The following is an 18,294-nucleotide window of genomic DNA, read 5'->3' on the forward strand; positions in this document are numbered from 1 at the left end:
TTTTTTAAAAAAAAAAAAAAAAAAAAAAAAAAAAAAAAAAAGAAAAACTTTAAAGGAAATGAAAAAAGCACTGAAATCAGATCAATCTGTATCCATATTAAGTATTATGTATCCATACTGTAGCTGCTTTCCATCCAACCATTACATTTACATTATCAAAATCAAGAACTAAAAATAAGTATTCAACTTTTTATACTTTCTATGAAATAGCACAAAAACGACATAACAAATTTGGAAAACAGCAGCAATGTTTGGAAGGCAACTAGCAGCATGTGAAGACTGAAAAAGAGTTTGATACATATTTAAAAGCCACCAAGCACAAATTAAAAACATCATACCTGATATTCATAAGTGTACTGAAGTTCAGCGTCTACCATCTGAACATAACATTTTTGGTCTTTCATATAAAATCTCAACTGTTTCTTCCAAGCCCAGTCTTCAGCACTGTGAATCTGAGCTTGATTTAGCTGCTTCACTAAATCAATGTTATGAATGATATCAAGAATCAAAGCTTTAAGCTTGAGCTCAAGAATTCCTGATTTTGCATACAATGAAAAAAATAAAAAAAACACAATATTAGCAATTCTGACATTCACTGGGTTACTTTCTATTATCATTTGATTTTACTGAGACAATTATATGTATTTACAAATCAGCATAAAATGAGATCCTGACAGAGGTAGTAAGTCATCATGTAATTTCAGCCATTGGAAAGATGGGCAACTAGCCTAATGCATGTGATGTTATCTGCCCCTACTCTCAAGAGAGTGAGATAGAGGTTTTTTTCAGAAACAAATTATTCTAAACGTGTTTACAGCCATTATTCCAAATGTGTTTACAGCTATATCCACTTGGTAAGCGAGGCACAAATTCTCAACTGATGTGATGTTCCTATACTCAGCACTGGTGAGGCCGCACCTCGAGTGCTGTGTCCAGTTTTGGGCCCCTCACTGCAAGAAAGATGTTGAGGCCCTGGAACGTGTTCAAAGGAGGGCAACAAAGCTGGTGAGGGGTCTGGAACACAGGCCATATGAGGAGAGGCTGAAGGAGCTGGGAATGTTCAGCCTGGAGAAGAGGAGGCTCAGGGGAGACCTCATTGCTCTCTATAACTTCCTGAAGGGAGGTTGTGGTGAGCTGGGGGTCGGCCTCTTCTCTCGTGTCATTAGTGATAGGACCAGGGGGAATGGCTTCAAGCTACGGCAGGGGAGATTCAGGCTGGACATGAGGAAGTATTACTTTTCAGAAAGGGTGGTCAGGCACTGGAATGGACTGCCCAGGGAGGTGGTGGAGTCACCGACCCTGGGGGTGTTCAAGGAAAGGCTGGATGTTGTGTTGAGGGACATGGTTTAGTAGGAGCTATTGGGAATAGGTGAACGGTTGGACTGGATGATCTTTTAGGTCTTTTCCAACCTTGGTGATTCTATGAGGATCTGAAATCATACTGTATATGCTCTGGAGATTTTAACTAAGAATAAAGGGAGAAGGAAAATGGGAGGATTTCTCTACATACAGTTATAGCCATTTTATATAAAACTATGTGGTGATACATATATATTCATTTATTTTGTAGATACATGAATTATGTACGTTTCCAAATACATAAGCTCTCCTAAATAAAAGTCAGTTATTCACTGAAACATTAAATACACTAATGTTGATAATAGTAGGCATCTAATTTGTAGTCTCCTACTTGAACAAAGAGAATGTTAAATACTATACAGTTGCAAAATGGGGTCTTACATATTAGGGCTCATTTTTGTACCTGTACTGCCAGTATCTTCCATACTAGTATCAATGCTAGTATAACGTTCCAGTTTAGCCATCAGTTCTAATTCTAACTGTTGCAGGTTATGGTTTTTGATAGCATTTTCAACATCTTCAGTGAACTGAATTTGTTCTGCCAAAGAAAGAATCTTAAATAAAAAAATTAAAAAAAAGTTAAGAAGTTCAAATTACATTTTAAAAATACCTAAGATAAAGGAAAACAAACATTTACCATTGGTCACTAAGAAAATGTTATCAATGTTTAAATTATTTTACTGTAAACGTAAACGACATCAAACATTTGCCAAGCACTTAAATACAGCCACCTTTTAAAAACTGATACCATTTAGCAAAAACCTGTAATGCAATCCAGTACAGCAAATACATTAGCTGCTCTAAAACATGTGGTACCAAAACTGTTAGAAGCGTCTTTTCTTATTAACAGAGGTGTAATACACAAACATTTTAGGCCCACTGAGTCTGCAGCCAAAGAGCTCAGATCACATCTTTAACTTGTTCCACTCCTGACCCGCTAACATAGCATTTTGTATTTGGATTTCTATAAACCCCTTATGTTTTAAGTAAATAAGTTGACTGGAAAAATACTGTTAGAGCTACAAAGATTCAGTCAAATTCGGAACCAGAAAGAACTGGATCAAAAAATTCCACCAATTATACCAACCTGAAGACTTGTAAGTTTAACTAGGCCATTTGTGCTACTGGTTCAAATTGCAAAAATCAATTTTATCTTTATTACTATTTCTGTTCACTATTTCTGTTCACAGGGGAAATTTACAGATTAATCACATTCAAAAAGTGTCTTTTTTTTTTTTTTTTTTTAAATGTCACAAGTTTTAGCAGCCCCACATCTATTATTGTCTATTAGCTAAGATCAAGAATTGTATCATATTAAATACATTTTATGTAAGATCAGGCAGCATGTAAAATACCTTAGCACTTTTAATGTTTACATAAGAATTATAAGAAAAAAGAAACATTTTGAAGAATTTCTCTATAATATATAAAGAGGATTTTTCTGGGATTTGTCTGGAGATTTCTTGCAAATTCATGTGTATACTTTGTGAGCCTTTAAAAGTAACTCATTTGGTGTATTTCAAACTCTACAGCGGTGCTACTGAATCATCTACTACCTGGGAAGGAAATAGCGTTGGATCGATGGAACCTTCTGATTTTTTTCCAGCATCAACACAATCAATTAACATCTTCTTCAGAGTTTCCTTCATCTCCAAAGCCAAACTGCTTAGCCACACCTGCCCAAAAGAAGAAAAAACTTCAGATACATCGCAAATTATGTTCTCAAAACTTTCTGGAAATATATTTGGATGTGATTTTTTTTTTTTTTTTTTTTTTTTTTTACCTCCACATCATTGGACAGAAGAACTTTATTCCTAAGTGGCACAGTTTCTCCTTCTACTGACTTCATGGCAACTATGTGTTTAAATTCTTCATCAAAGCTCACACTATGAATGCCTATTAATCAGAAAATGACAATGAAGTCAGATACTGTTAGTCTTAAAGATTAATTCCCCCATGTCTAGTAGCAGAAAAGGAAAAAAAAAAAGTGCAACAGACAATTTAGCTTTAAATATACTTATTTCTGAATAAATATTTTTCCCAAATGAAAACTAATGCATTACCAGCAAAAAGTTTCTTAAGATGAGTCTGAATAACCAAAGGATTTGTGGATTGTCCTAAAATTTCTAATAAGTCATCATCTCCAATGAAATAGAATCTTGGAAATGCTGAGCGCTTTTCCTGTATAAAAAGAAAATATTTTTATTATTATTTACTTTAATTAAAACTTACTTACTTTCTTTATAGAAAACTACATTAATTTCGCTTGTACCTCCAAAAACTCATTCAAAGATCTCTGACATCTCTGAAGCTGATCAAGTATGGCAATTAAGGTATTTCTTGTTCCTGCCCGGGCATTCAGTGAAGTTATTCTGTTATCCCTTTTGATATCTGACAAAACAGATCTTGACAGAAAAAAAAAGGAATAATTCATAAAATTACCATTACAGTTTTTTTCTCAGTATTAAACATTTGTAGCCATTTAATTAAAAATTAAAACACATATGAGTTGTATAAGTATCTGATTTATAACTCAGTTTTAAAAATCTATGATGAAATATTTCAGAATTTACATCAACATATCTCCAGCATGATTTAACAACTTCTTTGGAATAGTTGTGCCTCATATTTCCACTATTAATAACAATGTAGCACACGGTTCAAAGATGGTACAGAAAATATATTAGATTCCATATCACTAACCTAAAATCTTCATCAACTCTGGTAAACCGTGCATGGTCTTTGGGCAGAGCTCCACGGCCAAATATGGGTTCTAAATAGACCCATTTCCTCTGTATCAGGTTTAAATTTTGCAAAAACTCATCCAACTCAGCAAGTTTTTTTTCCCAAATGGACACTTTATCTTCAAAACCTTTGTAATATGGAGAGTCTCTGAGGGACTGTAGAAGACAGCGATGATCTCCAACTTGGTTGACAATGTCTTTCCAGTCTTTAATAAGCATGACAGTCTTGCCTTGGCTATCTTCATAATCTGTTAATGTAAAGACAGCCCCAACTCCCCAGAGTTCAAGTTCACGTAATGCTTCTCTGATTGTAACCTCACCTTGAGCCCGACAATTCAAATCCTATTTAAAGGCAGAAATAGATTTCATTTAAAACTACAGGCCTTGTGGTAATACTTTTTCTTCAAGAATCAAAGACAAATTACATTTCTATATTAAGATAAAAATATAAATACGCATGCAGAACAAAATATTCTATGGAAAGACACTGTTGCATTTACAAAAGAACACTAGATAAATAAATATCAGAACAAAAATACAATTATAAGTCATTATTCATACCTTAAGTTCTGTGGCTTTTTCTATAATGGCATCAGTCACTTTAAGCAGATCTCCAAATAGCAAACCCTGAAGAGTGGTGCCTCGGGGAAGACCCAGAAGACGAAAGAGATCGAGCCAGTGGTCTGGAGAAAGATGTTCTCCTCTAACATATTTTAAGAGTGGAATTATCATCTGTGGGAGAAAAATTACATGAATCTACCTAATATTTCTGCAAATTGTATCTGTTTGTTTACAGAGAAGCTGCTAAAAAAAAATTAACATTCTTAAAATGTTTTTTTTTTTTAGAATGCTGGATTTAATGTTTAAGAACTTTCTCAGGAAAACTCATTGTTAAGTACATTTAAGTAAATTATAATGCTCTCCTCGTTCACTATAAGGCACTAAAAGATTCTTATAAATAAATTAAATGTTCAAAACAGCACCAGGAGATACTTTCTGAAATTCTGATTTTTTTTGTGAAAAATGAACAATGAGTAACATAGCAAATAATACCATTGGATTTTTTATTTTAAACACCTTGCTATAAGTAGCATCTTACTTTGTATTTGTCCACTTCTTTTTGCAACTTTACTGTCATTACAGTGTGTCCTTCCATCTTCCTAATTTTATCATGCCAGTTAAACAAAAATTCCTCAAATAGGTATGTTTTACTCCTGTATGAAAATCAAATATAGAAAAGGTTATAACAACACAGAACTATAGCCATGCATACACGTCCACAAAAAATAAAGCAAGAAAATCTTACCTAAAAGTAATCCAGTCTTCTTTGGCTTTCTCCTGAAAACCTTGATAAAACTCTTCATACAATGCCCAGACTTCTGCACAACACTTAATATCCTGAGATACAACTTTTGACAATGAGAAGTCAGGCTCTTCCAATTTAAAATGATGGCATTCTTCACTGAATAAAAAGATAACCACATTATACACCAAGTTATTCAACTACACATTAATGATTTAAGAGAAGCAATTACATTAAAATAGACCTCCTTTAATTAAGAAAAGCCACTGGCTTTACTGAAGAGCATTTTTGCCAACTGCAATTTCATTACTGTCTCCTTCTCAAGCAGAAATAATAAAGGAATAAAAGGAGTAACTGTATTTGCCATAAACTTTCATTTCTCTTTTTTTTACAAAGTGAATCTTGAACTTGGTATTACCCAAAATGAGGTGTGAAAAAAAGTTCAAATTGATTTGTTTTTTTCATTATAGGTAGAAGAATCATGCTGGTTTTATTTACTACCATAATTACGTGCCAAGCTAAGAATTGAAATAAAAAATTTTGTCTGCTCAGGATATGCAGTAATGAGTTTACCTAAAGTAGGTATTTAGAGGAAAAAATTCTTTCCTTCAACACAACAGTCTAACAGATAGGACACTTACTCAAGAAATGAGAGAGGTGAGCTCTAGCCCACTTAAGTTACCAGCTGACTGAACCAATCAGTCCCCTTCCTTGGACCAGTATGCCAAACTTCCCTTTAGTGAGTTCAAAAGTCAGAATATCTGCCTTTTTATTTACACATTCTTTTCCTTAGAGGCCTGAGTCCTTGACCTTTTATTTCATAAAAACTTCAGCACGAGAAAGTCTCGTAATGTAAAATGAACAAAAATAACCTTGAAAAATAATGAATGAAAATCATTTAATATGAAGAAAACTGAATTAGCAATATTAACCGTGAGATAAAATGTAATATTTTCTAAGATATTGTTACTGCAAAAGATCCATACATTAATGACTACAATGTAAAGGGAAATAAACATACATGAGTTTTTCCTTCATGGTTTCAAGTTCATCAAATTCCTCTTTCTTCTCTTTTATGATCTGAGCACTTTTCTCAAGCACATCTTGATCACCTGTTTCAATTACATCATCACTTGGCTTCAGCTGATCCCAACGAACTTTAAATTTTTCCAGGTCTTGAAGATATATATCAATACGTGACATCACATTTCCCTTCATCACTTCAATCTGTAAAGTAAGAGTTAAAAACGAGATTCCTTTAATGGATCACAACTACAACTACTATCCAGCAAAAGTGAAGTAATCACATTGTTCCAACTTCATATGTAACACCCTAAGAAATTGTTCATCTTTAGTCTTCTGGTTTTATTTCAAAACAAGGGGTACTAACTTTATGCTGGCAGGTAAGATTTATTTTTTGGCCTATGCTACCCACTTAGCCTGCACACAGAAGAACTGCTATTTGTATGACACATCAGTATCTTCAGCAATAATGAAAAAGAGTTCAAGAATGTCTCAGTGGCCTGGCAATTAGAGGAATGCACGTAGTTTAGCCAAGTTGTTGGAAAAAAAAAAAAAAAAAGAAAAAAGAAAAGAAACCACCCCAGCATCAGTGCTAAGAACACAATAAAATAAACAATATATTTTAACTGTTCTGTTTTCTTCAGGGAACTGCTGATTTATATTAAGCCATCTCTGTCTTTAGGCAGGTCTCTGAGACAGAAGAACAACATTAATTTCAGAATCAGTTCTACAGATATTTCACCTGGTTACTGGTTAAAAAGCAGTATGTCCTTACAGACTGTCATCAAAGTTTGTGTTAATACTGAACAAGGAAAAGGTATGGATTTGATATAATTCATGAAAAAGTATTTCTCCAGACTTCAGTGCTTTAGGAGCTGCTGGAGCGGGTCCAGAGGAGAGCCACAAAGATGATCAGAAGACTGGAGCATCTCTCCTACAAAAAAAAAGTTGACTGAAGAAGGCTCCAGGGAGACCTCATTGTAGCCTTCCAGCACTTAAAGGGAGCTTATAAACAAAAGGGAGACCTACTTTTTACGGAGGCAGATAGTAACAGGTCAAGGGGGAATGGTTTTAAAATAAAACAGAGGAAATTTAGATTTTATACTTGGAGGAAACTTGTTAGAGACTTGTGAGGCACTGGAATGGGCTGCCCAAAGATGCCAGCAACACCCCACTGCTGGAGGTGTTGCTATGGCAGAGAGGACTAGATGATCTTGGGAGGTCCTTTTCAACCTCTGTGGTTCTGGAATTCTGTGAAAGGACACTGGACAGCCTGATTGAGTGGGTAGAAACACTGCTCATGGCAGGGGGGTAGGAATTAGATGATCAGTAAAGTCTCTTCCAACCCAAGCCATTCTATGATTCCATGATTAAACATTGTTACCTGCTCTGTTATCATAAGCTGGTGGCTTTCCATCATTAACTCAAATTTATCCCACGTAGCTCTCAGGTTACTGACTGTGTCCAAACCCACACCAGCCACAGTTCGCAAAAGTTTGTTTTTATCCTCAGCTTCTTGAAACAGGAGAAAAATCTAAATTCAAGTGGATTAAAAATACACATATGTATGTAAAAATTCAGTAAATCCTGCTTACCCAAACAATAAATAAATATATAAGAATCACCACTGGTGTATCCATAGATTATGTGTCTACATGCATTTGTATTTTTAATACTGCTTACATAAAAAGTAAAACACAAGAAAAATAGCATCTGAGGTATTTAGAAAAAATCTTAATCTTGATCCTGAAATGAAATATACAGGAGTTAATGCTTATTGAGAAACAGGTAAATGGCTCCCTACTTATTGTAGATACCCAATCAACCAGATTCTGAAACAGTATCAAAGCAACTGAAGATTGGTATATACATGACCTAAATGTGTCATGGGCCTGGCTGGGAAGGAGTTAATTTTCACCACAGCAGATGTGTTATGTTTATATGATGTCACCAAAACAATGCAGACAACATACTGATGTTTCAGGTAGTGCAGAACAGTGTTTGCTCAGTATCAAGATGTTGCTAACTGCCTTCCTGTTTAATATCCTGGGAGTGTCAAAGCAGCTCAGAGGAGACACAATCAGGCAGATGACTCAAACTAACCACATAATACTCCATACCATATAACATCCTGTGCAGCAACAGAACAGGGCAGATGGAGATTTTGGGAGGTTAGCTATCTTTTCCATAAACTTTTTTCTTTCTATAAAGATGGAATTCAATGCAGAGAATGTGACACATTTTCCAAAATCATCTGTTACCTATGCTCTCCTTCAAAAACTGAGTGATGAGAAAATGCCTTAATACTAAGGAGAAATGCTGTTCTGGGCAAGAAGGATTGTCAGAGTGATGGTAGGCTTAAACAAAAAAATGGAGTAAACTAAAATTGTTCAGTATAGAGAAGAGATGGCTGCTATAGAATATAACAATGAGCATTATCATTGTGTGTCATGAAAAGTATGCATATGAATGGATTGTTCTACAACTCTTCCAAAATAAGACATAAATGGTATGAAGTTAATAGACTAGAGGGGCAAAAAATAATAAAAAGAAGTGTCCTACTTGTAATGAGTGACCAAGCTACACTTTACCAGAAGATAATATAAATGTCAAAGGTATATTTGCCCTAAGAGGAGACTAGCTAAGGCTGCAGAAAAGAAAACCAGTCTTACTATACGGAGAAGAACTACATAAAGCTCAACCCTGGTCATTCTATCATGTTATCATAAAGGTTCTGGTTAGAGGCCAGAAGTGTGGGAAACATCAAATACAATATCGTGATTTTATATTCTTTCCCTATGCTGCCACTTTATTCACCTTTATACACCTGCTAGAAAGAAAATACTTTACATGGTTACATGGACCTCTGCCCTGACTCTATAATGCCACTGCATATTCTACATTAGTTACATTCAATGTAAGTTTTGCTACCAGAATGCAGTTGTTTTTGTTTTTTTTTATATAGTTTTTGTGTTGGATATGATAAAATTGTATCTTACCTCTCCTTTTTGTTCATGTAGATTTAAATATTTTAAATTGTCTTCTGATATTTCTTCTACAGTTTGAGGTCTAACAACTAACGTTTCCATGGCATCATTAAGAAATGAAGAAACATCAGAAAGGTGAGCTACATAAAGAAACATAGAAAACAGAGCTGTTATGGAAAAGTATTTGTAGTAATAAATAACAAAGTCAGACAAATGTGCTGTGGTACAACACCAGCATAAGACATAGCTTTGTACATAAGGTATTTGCTTAAAAACTGCAGACTCCAGTATTAAACGCCTCTTCAACAAAGGCTGGATGCTCGTGTTTACATATAGACTTCTAAATTTAATACGCTACTTGCAGTGTATTACTTAAAATGTAAGTATCAGTCCCTTCTGAGAACTGAACATACAGACAGTGCATCTATTTGTATATTTTCCAAATCTGTATGTTTTTTTACGGTAATAGGAGAAAAACAGATGTGAAATTTTTTGGAGGGGGAGTGGGAGTTTCGTTTTATTTTGTTTTAGAAGAAATTAAATAAATAAAGCCACCTCCTTGCAGAGTGAAAATATTCACAAAGAAAAGCAAAGCTATGCTATAAAGCACAATCGTTATGCTATGCTATCTATGTATGTCTATTTTTTAATATATTTTCTTCACAACTCCAGGAAATAATGCAGCATCCAGAAAGCAATTCAGTTGCCAGGCTAGGGAAGTAATTCACCCTCTGCATGATCCTTGTTCTGAGTTTCTTGTCTAGGTGTATTCTGCTGCATTCGAAACAGATGTTGCCAAAACAAGTGAATGGAAAAAACGCACATGGAGATCAAGAGGTCATAGCTTAGGCCTCCAGTGGAAATCAAGTAACATTACTTTTGCTTCTCTGTGATTTCTGCAATTTACTATGTCTAAAAGAAAAATATTTGTTAAATAAAAGAAGTCTTCAACAAAGACAGTAACAGTGCAAACAAGTGCAACAGAAATAAAAAACTACTATCCATTGAAGTTATTTACCTTGTATAGATTTTCTCAAAGAAATGACAAGAACATCATACAACTTCTGGATAAAATCATCAATTGCAGTTTTCACAGGGTTGCAGTTAACAGTTATGCAATCTATCTTGATGGTGCTTCAAGAAAAATATCAAGAACAGCAACTATTCAGTAATATGTACAAGTCCCAGTATAGTTCTATCATGTAGGCATGTCTGTAGTTTAACCTGATTTTATAGCCTAGTAAGAAAAAATCTCACATCATTCTACAAATACAAATTTTACTTTCTTGGATAAATAACTGTGCTACTCGTAGCACTGAAAGACATATAACAAATGTCAAGCATATATACTCAACATTATGGTGACTAAGGTCTAACACTCTGATCGTTCCAATAATGAGTAAATCACTTGATTTCATACACGACACTGAATTCAAAATTCAAAATTTTAATACTCAAGAAGAAAAATATTATTGGTGCAACAAAAATATTATTTCTGCAATAATGTCCTTAGGTCTCTAACTTCCATGAGAATTTACTAACCCAGGTCTTCATAGTGCAAAGAACATAAGAAAAGCCAAGTGAGTCATATAAGGGCCCCGTTCCCTATTTCTGACAGTGACTTAAAGGAGATGCCTAAAGAACGCTGTGAAAAGGCCTATCCTATTTTAAAATCTTCCTGAGTATCCTGCCTGAAAACCAGTTATTTTCAACTTGTGACACTGTGTATCCACTCGTGGTTTCTGGCTTCAAGATCCATCAGCTGATTTGTCTTCTGCTCTCTCAGTCTGTCCTCAAACACTTGGAAATCTCTACTACTGAAAGTAACAATTAGCCAGCAATTCCACCAGCCCCATTCTCCTGCATGAAATGTGACCTCTTTCTATTTGCTCTGAAGGTGGTTCCCACCAATTCCATTTAGTAACTCTATCCATGCAATACACAAATGCCTGTAAGAATAAAAGCCTAAACTACGGTATCTTAAAGTATAAATTTAAGGATGTAATCAAGTGCTTAAATACATGAATTATTTAACATATAAATATTTTTAAGCCTATTTTCAATGCCATATATAATTCAGGTGTACATGACTTAGCTAAAATAATTGTTAAAATACTGCAATGTCTTTTACTATCTCAGAATCAACCCTGAATTTTGAGGAAGGCTCCCATCACATGAAAAGAAGTCATTAAAAGCATTCTGAGAGGGTTCCATGGAGAAAAGGGGGTGTCTAAAAATAAAACTGAAAAACAAAATCCAAATCTGTCAAAATTATGGTAGTATTTAAAAAACACTTTAAATTGTATTTATAACTCCATATGAAAAATAATTCTTTTTTACTATTGCCTTTAAAGTACCTGAAGGAATTCCTTATTCAACCAAAGGAACAGAGTAGCACTATACCTGGGAAGACGTTCTGCTTCTTTGCCTCTCACTTTTAATGCTTTGAAGTTTTTTTCCCAGTCCTGTTTGCCAGAAAGGTGCGTCTTTGCCAGAGTTTCCATATCTACTTGGCCAATTACAATCCATTCCTTCTCAACATAGTTTTTTTTAATTTCATGGAAAACAAATATTTAGTAGAGTAAGAACACTCCATTTCTCAATAATATTACAATATTTCAATAACACCTTAAAGCTACATTTTCTTTAACCTTTATGCTCCTTCAACTACATACTGATTCTCTTCGTGCAAAAATCAGGACGTACAGAATGGTTTGCCATATCCATGCTTTTAAGGAATACAGAATCACAGAATGGCTTGTGTTGGCAGGGAACTTTAGAGAATATACAGTTCCAGCCCTCCCTAACACAGGCAGGCTAACCACACCTGGCTGCCCAGGCCCCATCCAACCTGGCCTTGAACACCTTCAGTGATGGGGCATCCACAACTTCTCTGAGCAGTCTGTGCCACAGCCTCACCATCCTCTGTCTAAAGAATTTCCTCCTAATCTCTAAACTACATGTTCCTTCTTTTAGTTTAAAGTTATTTCCCCTTATTCTTTTTTCTGGGGGGAGGAGGGGGCAGGGGAAATCAGTCTCCTTTCAATTTATAAGCTCCCTTTATGTATTGAAAGGATGATAAAAACAGATCTTGAGCAAGGGTAGAAAGATTGCTGTAATAGAAATTTCAGTGGGAACTGTACACATGCTTCAAGCCACGTGTGCTTAAGTGGCTGGCTTACATACCTTGCATAAAAGGACAATATCCACAAATTTCATAGCACAGCTCGTTCTAGAAGGTCTTAAGCCCAAAGAGGTACAAATCAAAAAGCATGAATCAAATACTGAAAATACCTTGAATTGATTACAAACTTCTGCCAACCTTCTGAACAAATCTTCTGCTTTACTAAAAGCAGTCAGAAATCCATTTGCATTTCTCTCAGTCATAACAGTGAAGATAGACTCTTCCTCTGTTTCACTTACTCCCCTAAACTGATTTGGAATGGAAATGAATCTCTTCATTTCTCTATAATATCTAGCTCGTACTTCTTCAAAAGGAGGTCTGAATTGCAACCGGCCTTGCCTAAAATGTGGAACAGATACAAAATACAAAACCTAAATTTTTGAATACAATTTGAGCCAAAACATTTTCTTTGTACAAATAAAAAAAAAAAAATCTTACTTGAATGTTAAATCAATATTTATTTCTGGTAAATTCTCATTAAGTGCTTCTAAACCTATTTGATACTGATGCTCCAGAGCTTTGTACAGTTGATGATTCCAGTGTTGTCTCCAAGCCTTCATATCACTTGATTTGAAACCCTAAAATGTAAAAATGTTTATTTTGTTATTTTACTCCACTTGTCTCCTTAAAACATTATTATGCAAAGCTCAGCACAGTGGAATGCCTGGAGGTATTGATCTTGGAAAAAGCTCAAAGAAATATTCCATGATTCAATATTAGGCATAGTAATTCTAGATCTTCTTATCTTAAAACACAGAAATAAGAAACAAAATCCAAATCAAAACAGTCTCTACTGCACTTCAGGTTAAGAATTTCACATGGCTTTTCTAAAACAGGGGACTCAGCTAAAAATAAGGTATGGGGATTGCTGAATGAGAGATCTAAACACGACACAGCTTTTACTCTCCTACAATACATCTACTGTATTTCAGAAATTCCTTGTCTAATTAGTACCAACTAATAAGCAGATATAAGATTCTATATTAGAGAATTAGAAATTTCATTGGAATGTGAGCAATGAGAATATTTAAAGCACAAAAGTCTGTAAGTGGTCACTTGTAAGCCATCAAAGCATTTTCAGAAGGGCAGTGGAAGTCAAAAAAGAAATAAGAAACTTCTTGTAGCTTAACAGCATCCCTTCTTATTTAATCAGGTATTGATTTCCAGCCCTTAGGGGAAGTGTAAGGCTGCTACAAGAAGCTACACAGTTAAGCTCTATCCTAGAATTCAAGACAGCACACACGAGAAATCTTCCAAAAGAAGCATTCCTAAGATGAAGAAAAATGACGTTTCCTCAATTAAATTTTAAGACAGTGATAAACAAAGTTTTAAAGAAAAGTGTGGAACTGTTGGAAATTGACACGTGAACAACTTCATGGACTACGTAAGATAGTGCGATGGCTGCTCCAAAAGTAATGCCTCCAGTTTTATTATGTTGACCAGCAACATCAAAAACAGACAGTGGTGGTATGGCAGCGGAGACTGAACCTTCCAATCAGTATTCCATTACTGTAGCATTCCATTATTGTAGTGGGACAGATGGCAGCAGTCTGACAAATGGTGTCTGACTGGAAGTGCATATGAAGCTAAGGTGCGGAACTGAATTCCTCCATGTGGAAAAACTGGCACCATTGACATTCATTAACATTTGCTGAACATTTATAGAGACAAAACAGTGCTTGTGAGCACAGTGAGGCAATGGGTGATACATTTCAGCAGTGGCGACAGGGATGTGAAAGACAAGCCACATTCCAGACAGCCGTGCAGGCTTTTATGCGTACAGCAAGCAGGCTCTTTTTTGTTGCTGGTGAAAATGCATAGCCACTGGTAATGACTGTGTTGAAAAATACTGTTTTTCGCTGAGAATTTGCTCTAGGAAACAGTATTGTTGTGCTCTCTGTATCTGTTATAGTTTTCACAGAAATAAAAAGGAGGCTTTACTTTTGGAGAGACTTACTTACATTGTAACATTCCCCCATGGATTACTATAGGTTATTTATTTACTTCTAGCTCCTTTCTTCCAAATAATGCTCTTAAAGAGTAAACACAAACCTCTTCATAATTCTTATATGAATGAATTCAGATGCTGATTTTCCAGTCGCTACTGTAAGTTCTGCAAACAGAGCCCTGAAATCCTCATCAGCTACTACAGAATTTTAACAGCTTGATGACAAGAGCAATCGTGTATTTGCAAGGTATAGTAAGACTTATAATTTGTAAAACAGGATATATTTTGCTCACTTTTATCATTTCTAATTTGAAAAAAAAGGCTAAATAATCACTTATTAATTATTTACATTACTTTCAGAAAATGGCAAATTTTATAGGAAAAATACAGTAGAACTACTGCACTTTTGACTAGTAAATATGTACCAATTAAAGCGATTCACATTTGTATTAGAAAGGCCAAGAACACCACATCCATCCATCCAAGATTATAGACCCATTATTGTTAAAGGCAACAGGAAATAAGAAACTGACTAATGGCTCCTGAAAGTGGCTTAGGTGATATCATTTACAGTTCATAGTATGATACTCTTAACCAAGAATTGGCAGCTGGTAGATGAACAAATAAAAACGTAGCTTCTTCACTATTTCAGTCAAAAATGCATTCCAAACGCATTCTAAATCCAAATTTTATACATTCATCCTATTCTGTCTTGAGATCCTTTATAGCTCTAGCCATTTCTGTATTTCAACATGCTAATGGTGCAGACCCACCCATTGCAGAAGACTGAAAGTCTTTCTATTTATTCATCTAAGACCAATTAACTGAACAAGTGTTTTACTTCTCCCATTAGCACAACTGGAAAAAAAAACACCTGTCTTCATTATTAAGCAATTAACTCGTTAATCAAAATTAATTAAATGAGAATATGTTTGAGTCTTAATTTTGATTAGCATTAGAAGTCAAACGCTCAACCCCTGCAATATGATAATGAAACCCTGCCTGTGACTCGAGGCTGGCAAAACCAGTTCTGAGCTCCTGGAGTCCATCTCTCCAACGCTGCTGCTGCCGAAGTAGATCAATATTCATAAGAGATATAACCTGTTAAAGAATTTTAAAAGATAACTATATATAAATGAAAGAGAGAGTAAAGTAATGCTTAAAAAACACAATTTCGATTTCACCTGAAAATATACCTTTTCAATGAAGTTTGTGTGCCACTTCCTTAGTTTTCTGTTTTCAGTGGAAAGACGTTCAGCAGCAGCTTGGAGTCTTTGTATGTAAGCTTCCAATTCCCTGGGATTATCCCATGTTATTTGAGCATTTCCTCCAGGACCAGACTTTGAATGCTTAAAACCACACAAACTTTGTAAGGTTTAATAACAAATAGAGTAGATTATCACCTACTATACAGAGACTGATGAGATGAGAAAGATCTCTTTGAGTACAAAGTGCAGGAGAAGAGGAGGCTCAGGGGAGACCTCATTGCACTCTACAACCTCCTGAAGGGAGGCTGTGGTGAAGAGGGATTTAGCCTCTTCTCCCAGGCAACGAGCAGGATGCAAGGGGTAATGGCCGCAAGTTGTACCAGAGGAGCTTTAGATTAGACATAAGGAAGAACTTTTTCTCTCAGAGAGTGGTCAGGCACTGGAATGGCTGCCCAAGGAGGTGGTGGAGTCGCCGTCCCTGGCAGTGTTCAAGAGGCGCCTGGATGAGGAGCTGCGAGATGTGGCTTAGTGCTTGTGGTGGCAATGGTGATGGGAGGACGGTTGGACTGGATGACCTTGTAGGCTGTTTCCAACACTGTGGTTCTAAGATTTTATGATTCTAACTACACCATTCCACTGTGTCAGAGAAATAACAAGCTGGCAAACCACAAAAACATGGGCATATCATTATAGCTACAGTAATGCACTGGGGAAACTTAATGGCAGATAAAAGTACTGTTTGTGGGCATGTTGTAATTCATTTGTCAGTAAGTCAATCAAAATATCAAAAAAAGAAAGCACTGCTGGTTTTAATAAATGTTAATGAACAAGATGGTGTTGCTTACATTGTAAGACTGCACTTAAAATGTCCAGTAAAAATAGAGAAGTACCACAGGATAGGCAGATTACACTGAAATTGTATATACAGGAGAGGAGAGTCCTCTCACCTTAATTATCTGTTCAAATGCTAGGGCAGACTGCAACATCATTGGCTTCTGACTCTCAATCATTTGCTGATCAATAGAATTATAAAAATGTGCCACCTGTAGAAATGAAGAGATTAAATTACCAAGAACAGATTATTTATATCTCAGTACTCCTAATATTTACAGTATATTTCTGAATGTATTGTGCAATCAGTGCTACTTAGAAATTAGAATTAACTGAAGTAGTATAACACTCATAAGAATAAATTATACATACTGTGGTAATGTGATGTCTTCTTCGAGTGATTAATTCTGATAGTAAAAAGGACTGCCACTTACACATGCTTGAGATAATTATACATCACCTTAATTACGTCTAGTAGTACTTTAGATGCTTTCAAGACATCTCCCAGGACATGATACAAGACCTAAAAACAACCTACTTCCTTCTCAATTGGACTGAAATGCCCTACAATGAGCAGAAAGCTTAACGACACATTCAAACGGAAAAGATAATAATCTGGAAGTTTTCTACTACTAAAAATGGAAAATCAGAACAGGAAGTTATTATGGCATTTAACCTTTACCTGTTTGAGGATGACCGCTTGCTTGGAGAACTTCTGTGCAGTGTTTGCAACATGCTGTATTTTAGCTGGTATAACAAAACCAAGTGCTGACAGCTGACGTACTTCTCTTAGGAGAGTCACCAAACGGTCTGAATAAAGTATATTTAATGTTCCAAAAACATGATCCAACTCCATTACTGGACTATTAGCTTGGATGCTAAAACAAAATCAAATTAAACGCATCAGTAAAAAATTTTTCCTATTAGTTCCTTAGGTGCTTTTTATAATAAAGTAATAATTTTGAAAAGCTTGATGTAATTCTATTATATTTTTCTATGTTTATTAGCATTTTAAATTACTCAGATGTTATTCTAATAACCTTTCTCTTAATTCAAAGCCTGTGAAGATGATCATGAGGCAGAACATCCTGGAAGAGATGTTAAGGCACATATGAGATGAGGAGGTGATTAGAGACAGCCAGCATGGCTTCACCAAGGGCAGATCATGCCTGAACAATCTGGTGGCCCTCTATGATAGAGTTACAGCATTGGTAGAGTGATGTTGTCTATCTGGACTTTTGCAAGGCCTTGACATGGTCACACACCACATCCTTATCTCTGCATTAGGAAAATATGGTTTTGAAGGTTGGACTATTAGGGGTGTAAAGAATTGGTTGGATGGCCATAGCCAGAGGGTTATTGTCAATAACAATGACAGATAACACTGAGCTGAGTGGTGCAGCTGACACCATAGAAAGAAGGGAAGCCACCCAGAGGGACCTGGACAGGCTCAAAAAGTGAGTCCATGAGAACCTAAAGAGGTTCGACAAGGATAAGTGCTGTGCATTGCACTTGGGCCAGGGCAAACTCAGATGTTTACTGATTGGGAGAAGAACTCATTGAGAGCAACATAAGGAGAAGTTGGGGTCCTGGTAGACAAAAAGCTGGAGTGAGCCAGCAGTGTGTACTTGCAGCTCTAAAGGTCAACAGTCACAGAATCACAGAATCACAGAATCACAGAATCACAGAATCACAGAATCACAGAAT

General features: G+C 35.6%; 1 protein-coding gene across 1 annotated transcript in view; it reads right to left on the minus strand.

Moving 5' to 3' along the window:
• Positions 1-18,294, minus strand: part of DYNC2H1 (dynein cytoplasmic 2 heavy chain 1) — a 135,233-nt gene that overhangs the window by 107,447 nt on the left and 9,492 nt on the right. Inside the window, exons 12-32 of the mRNA XM_042838934.1 lie at positions 17,270-17,465; positions 16,704-16,799; positions 15,745-15,897; positions 15,551-15,649; positions 13,039-13,178; positions 12,711-12,939; positions 11,820-11,947; positions 10,435-10,550; positions 9,429-9,556; positions 7,814-7,963; positions 6,428-6,633; positions 5,410-5,565; positions 5,203-5,317; positions 4,665-4,835; positions 4,063-4,445; positions 3,632-3,764; positions 3,423-3,540; positions 3,143-3,255; positions 2,916-3,035; positions 1,763-1,913; positions 339-535 (exon numbers count right to left, since the gene is read on the minus strand). Of these exons, the coding sequence (XP_042694868.1) occupies positions 339-535; positions 1,763-1,913; positions 2,916-3,035; positions 3,143-3,255; positions 3,423-3,540; positions 3,632-3,764; positions 4,063-4,445; positions 4,665-4,835; positions 5,203-5,317; positions 5,410-5,565; positions 6,428-6,633; positions 7,814-7,963; positions 9,429-9,556; positions 10,435-10,550; positions 11,820-11,947; positions 12,711-12,939; positions 13,039-13,178; positions 15,551-15,649; positions 15,745-15,897; positions 16,704-16,799; positions 17,270-17,465 (3,298 nt within the window). The remainder of the gene's footprint in view (positions 1-338; positions 536-1,762; positions 1,914-2,915; positions 3,036-3,142; positions 3,256-3,422; positions 3,541-3,631; positions 3,765-4,062; positions 4,446-4,664; positions 4,836-5,202; positions 5,318-5,409; positions 5,566-6,427; positions 6,634-7,813; positions 7,964-9,428; positions 9,557-10,434; positions 10,551-11,819; positions 11,948-12,710; positions 12,940-13,038; positions 13,179-15,550; positions 15,650-15,744; positions 15,898-16,703; positions 16,800-17,269; positions 17,466-18,294) is intronic.

This window comes from Centrocercus urophasianus, unplaced genomic scaffold (genome assembly GCF_019232065.1).
Source record: "Centrocercus urophasianus isolate 14NV4802_14NV808 unplaced genomic scaffold, USGS_Curo_1.0 seq_9, whole genome shotgun sequence".
Classification (NCBI taxonomy): Eukaryota; Metazoa; Chordata; class Aves; order Galliformes; family Phasianidae; genus Centrocercus; species Centrocercus urophasianus.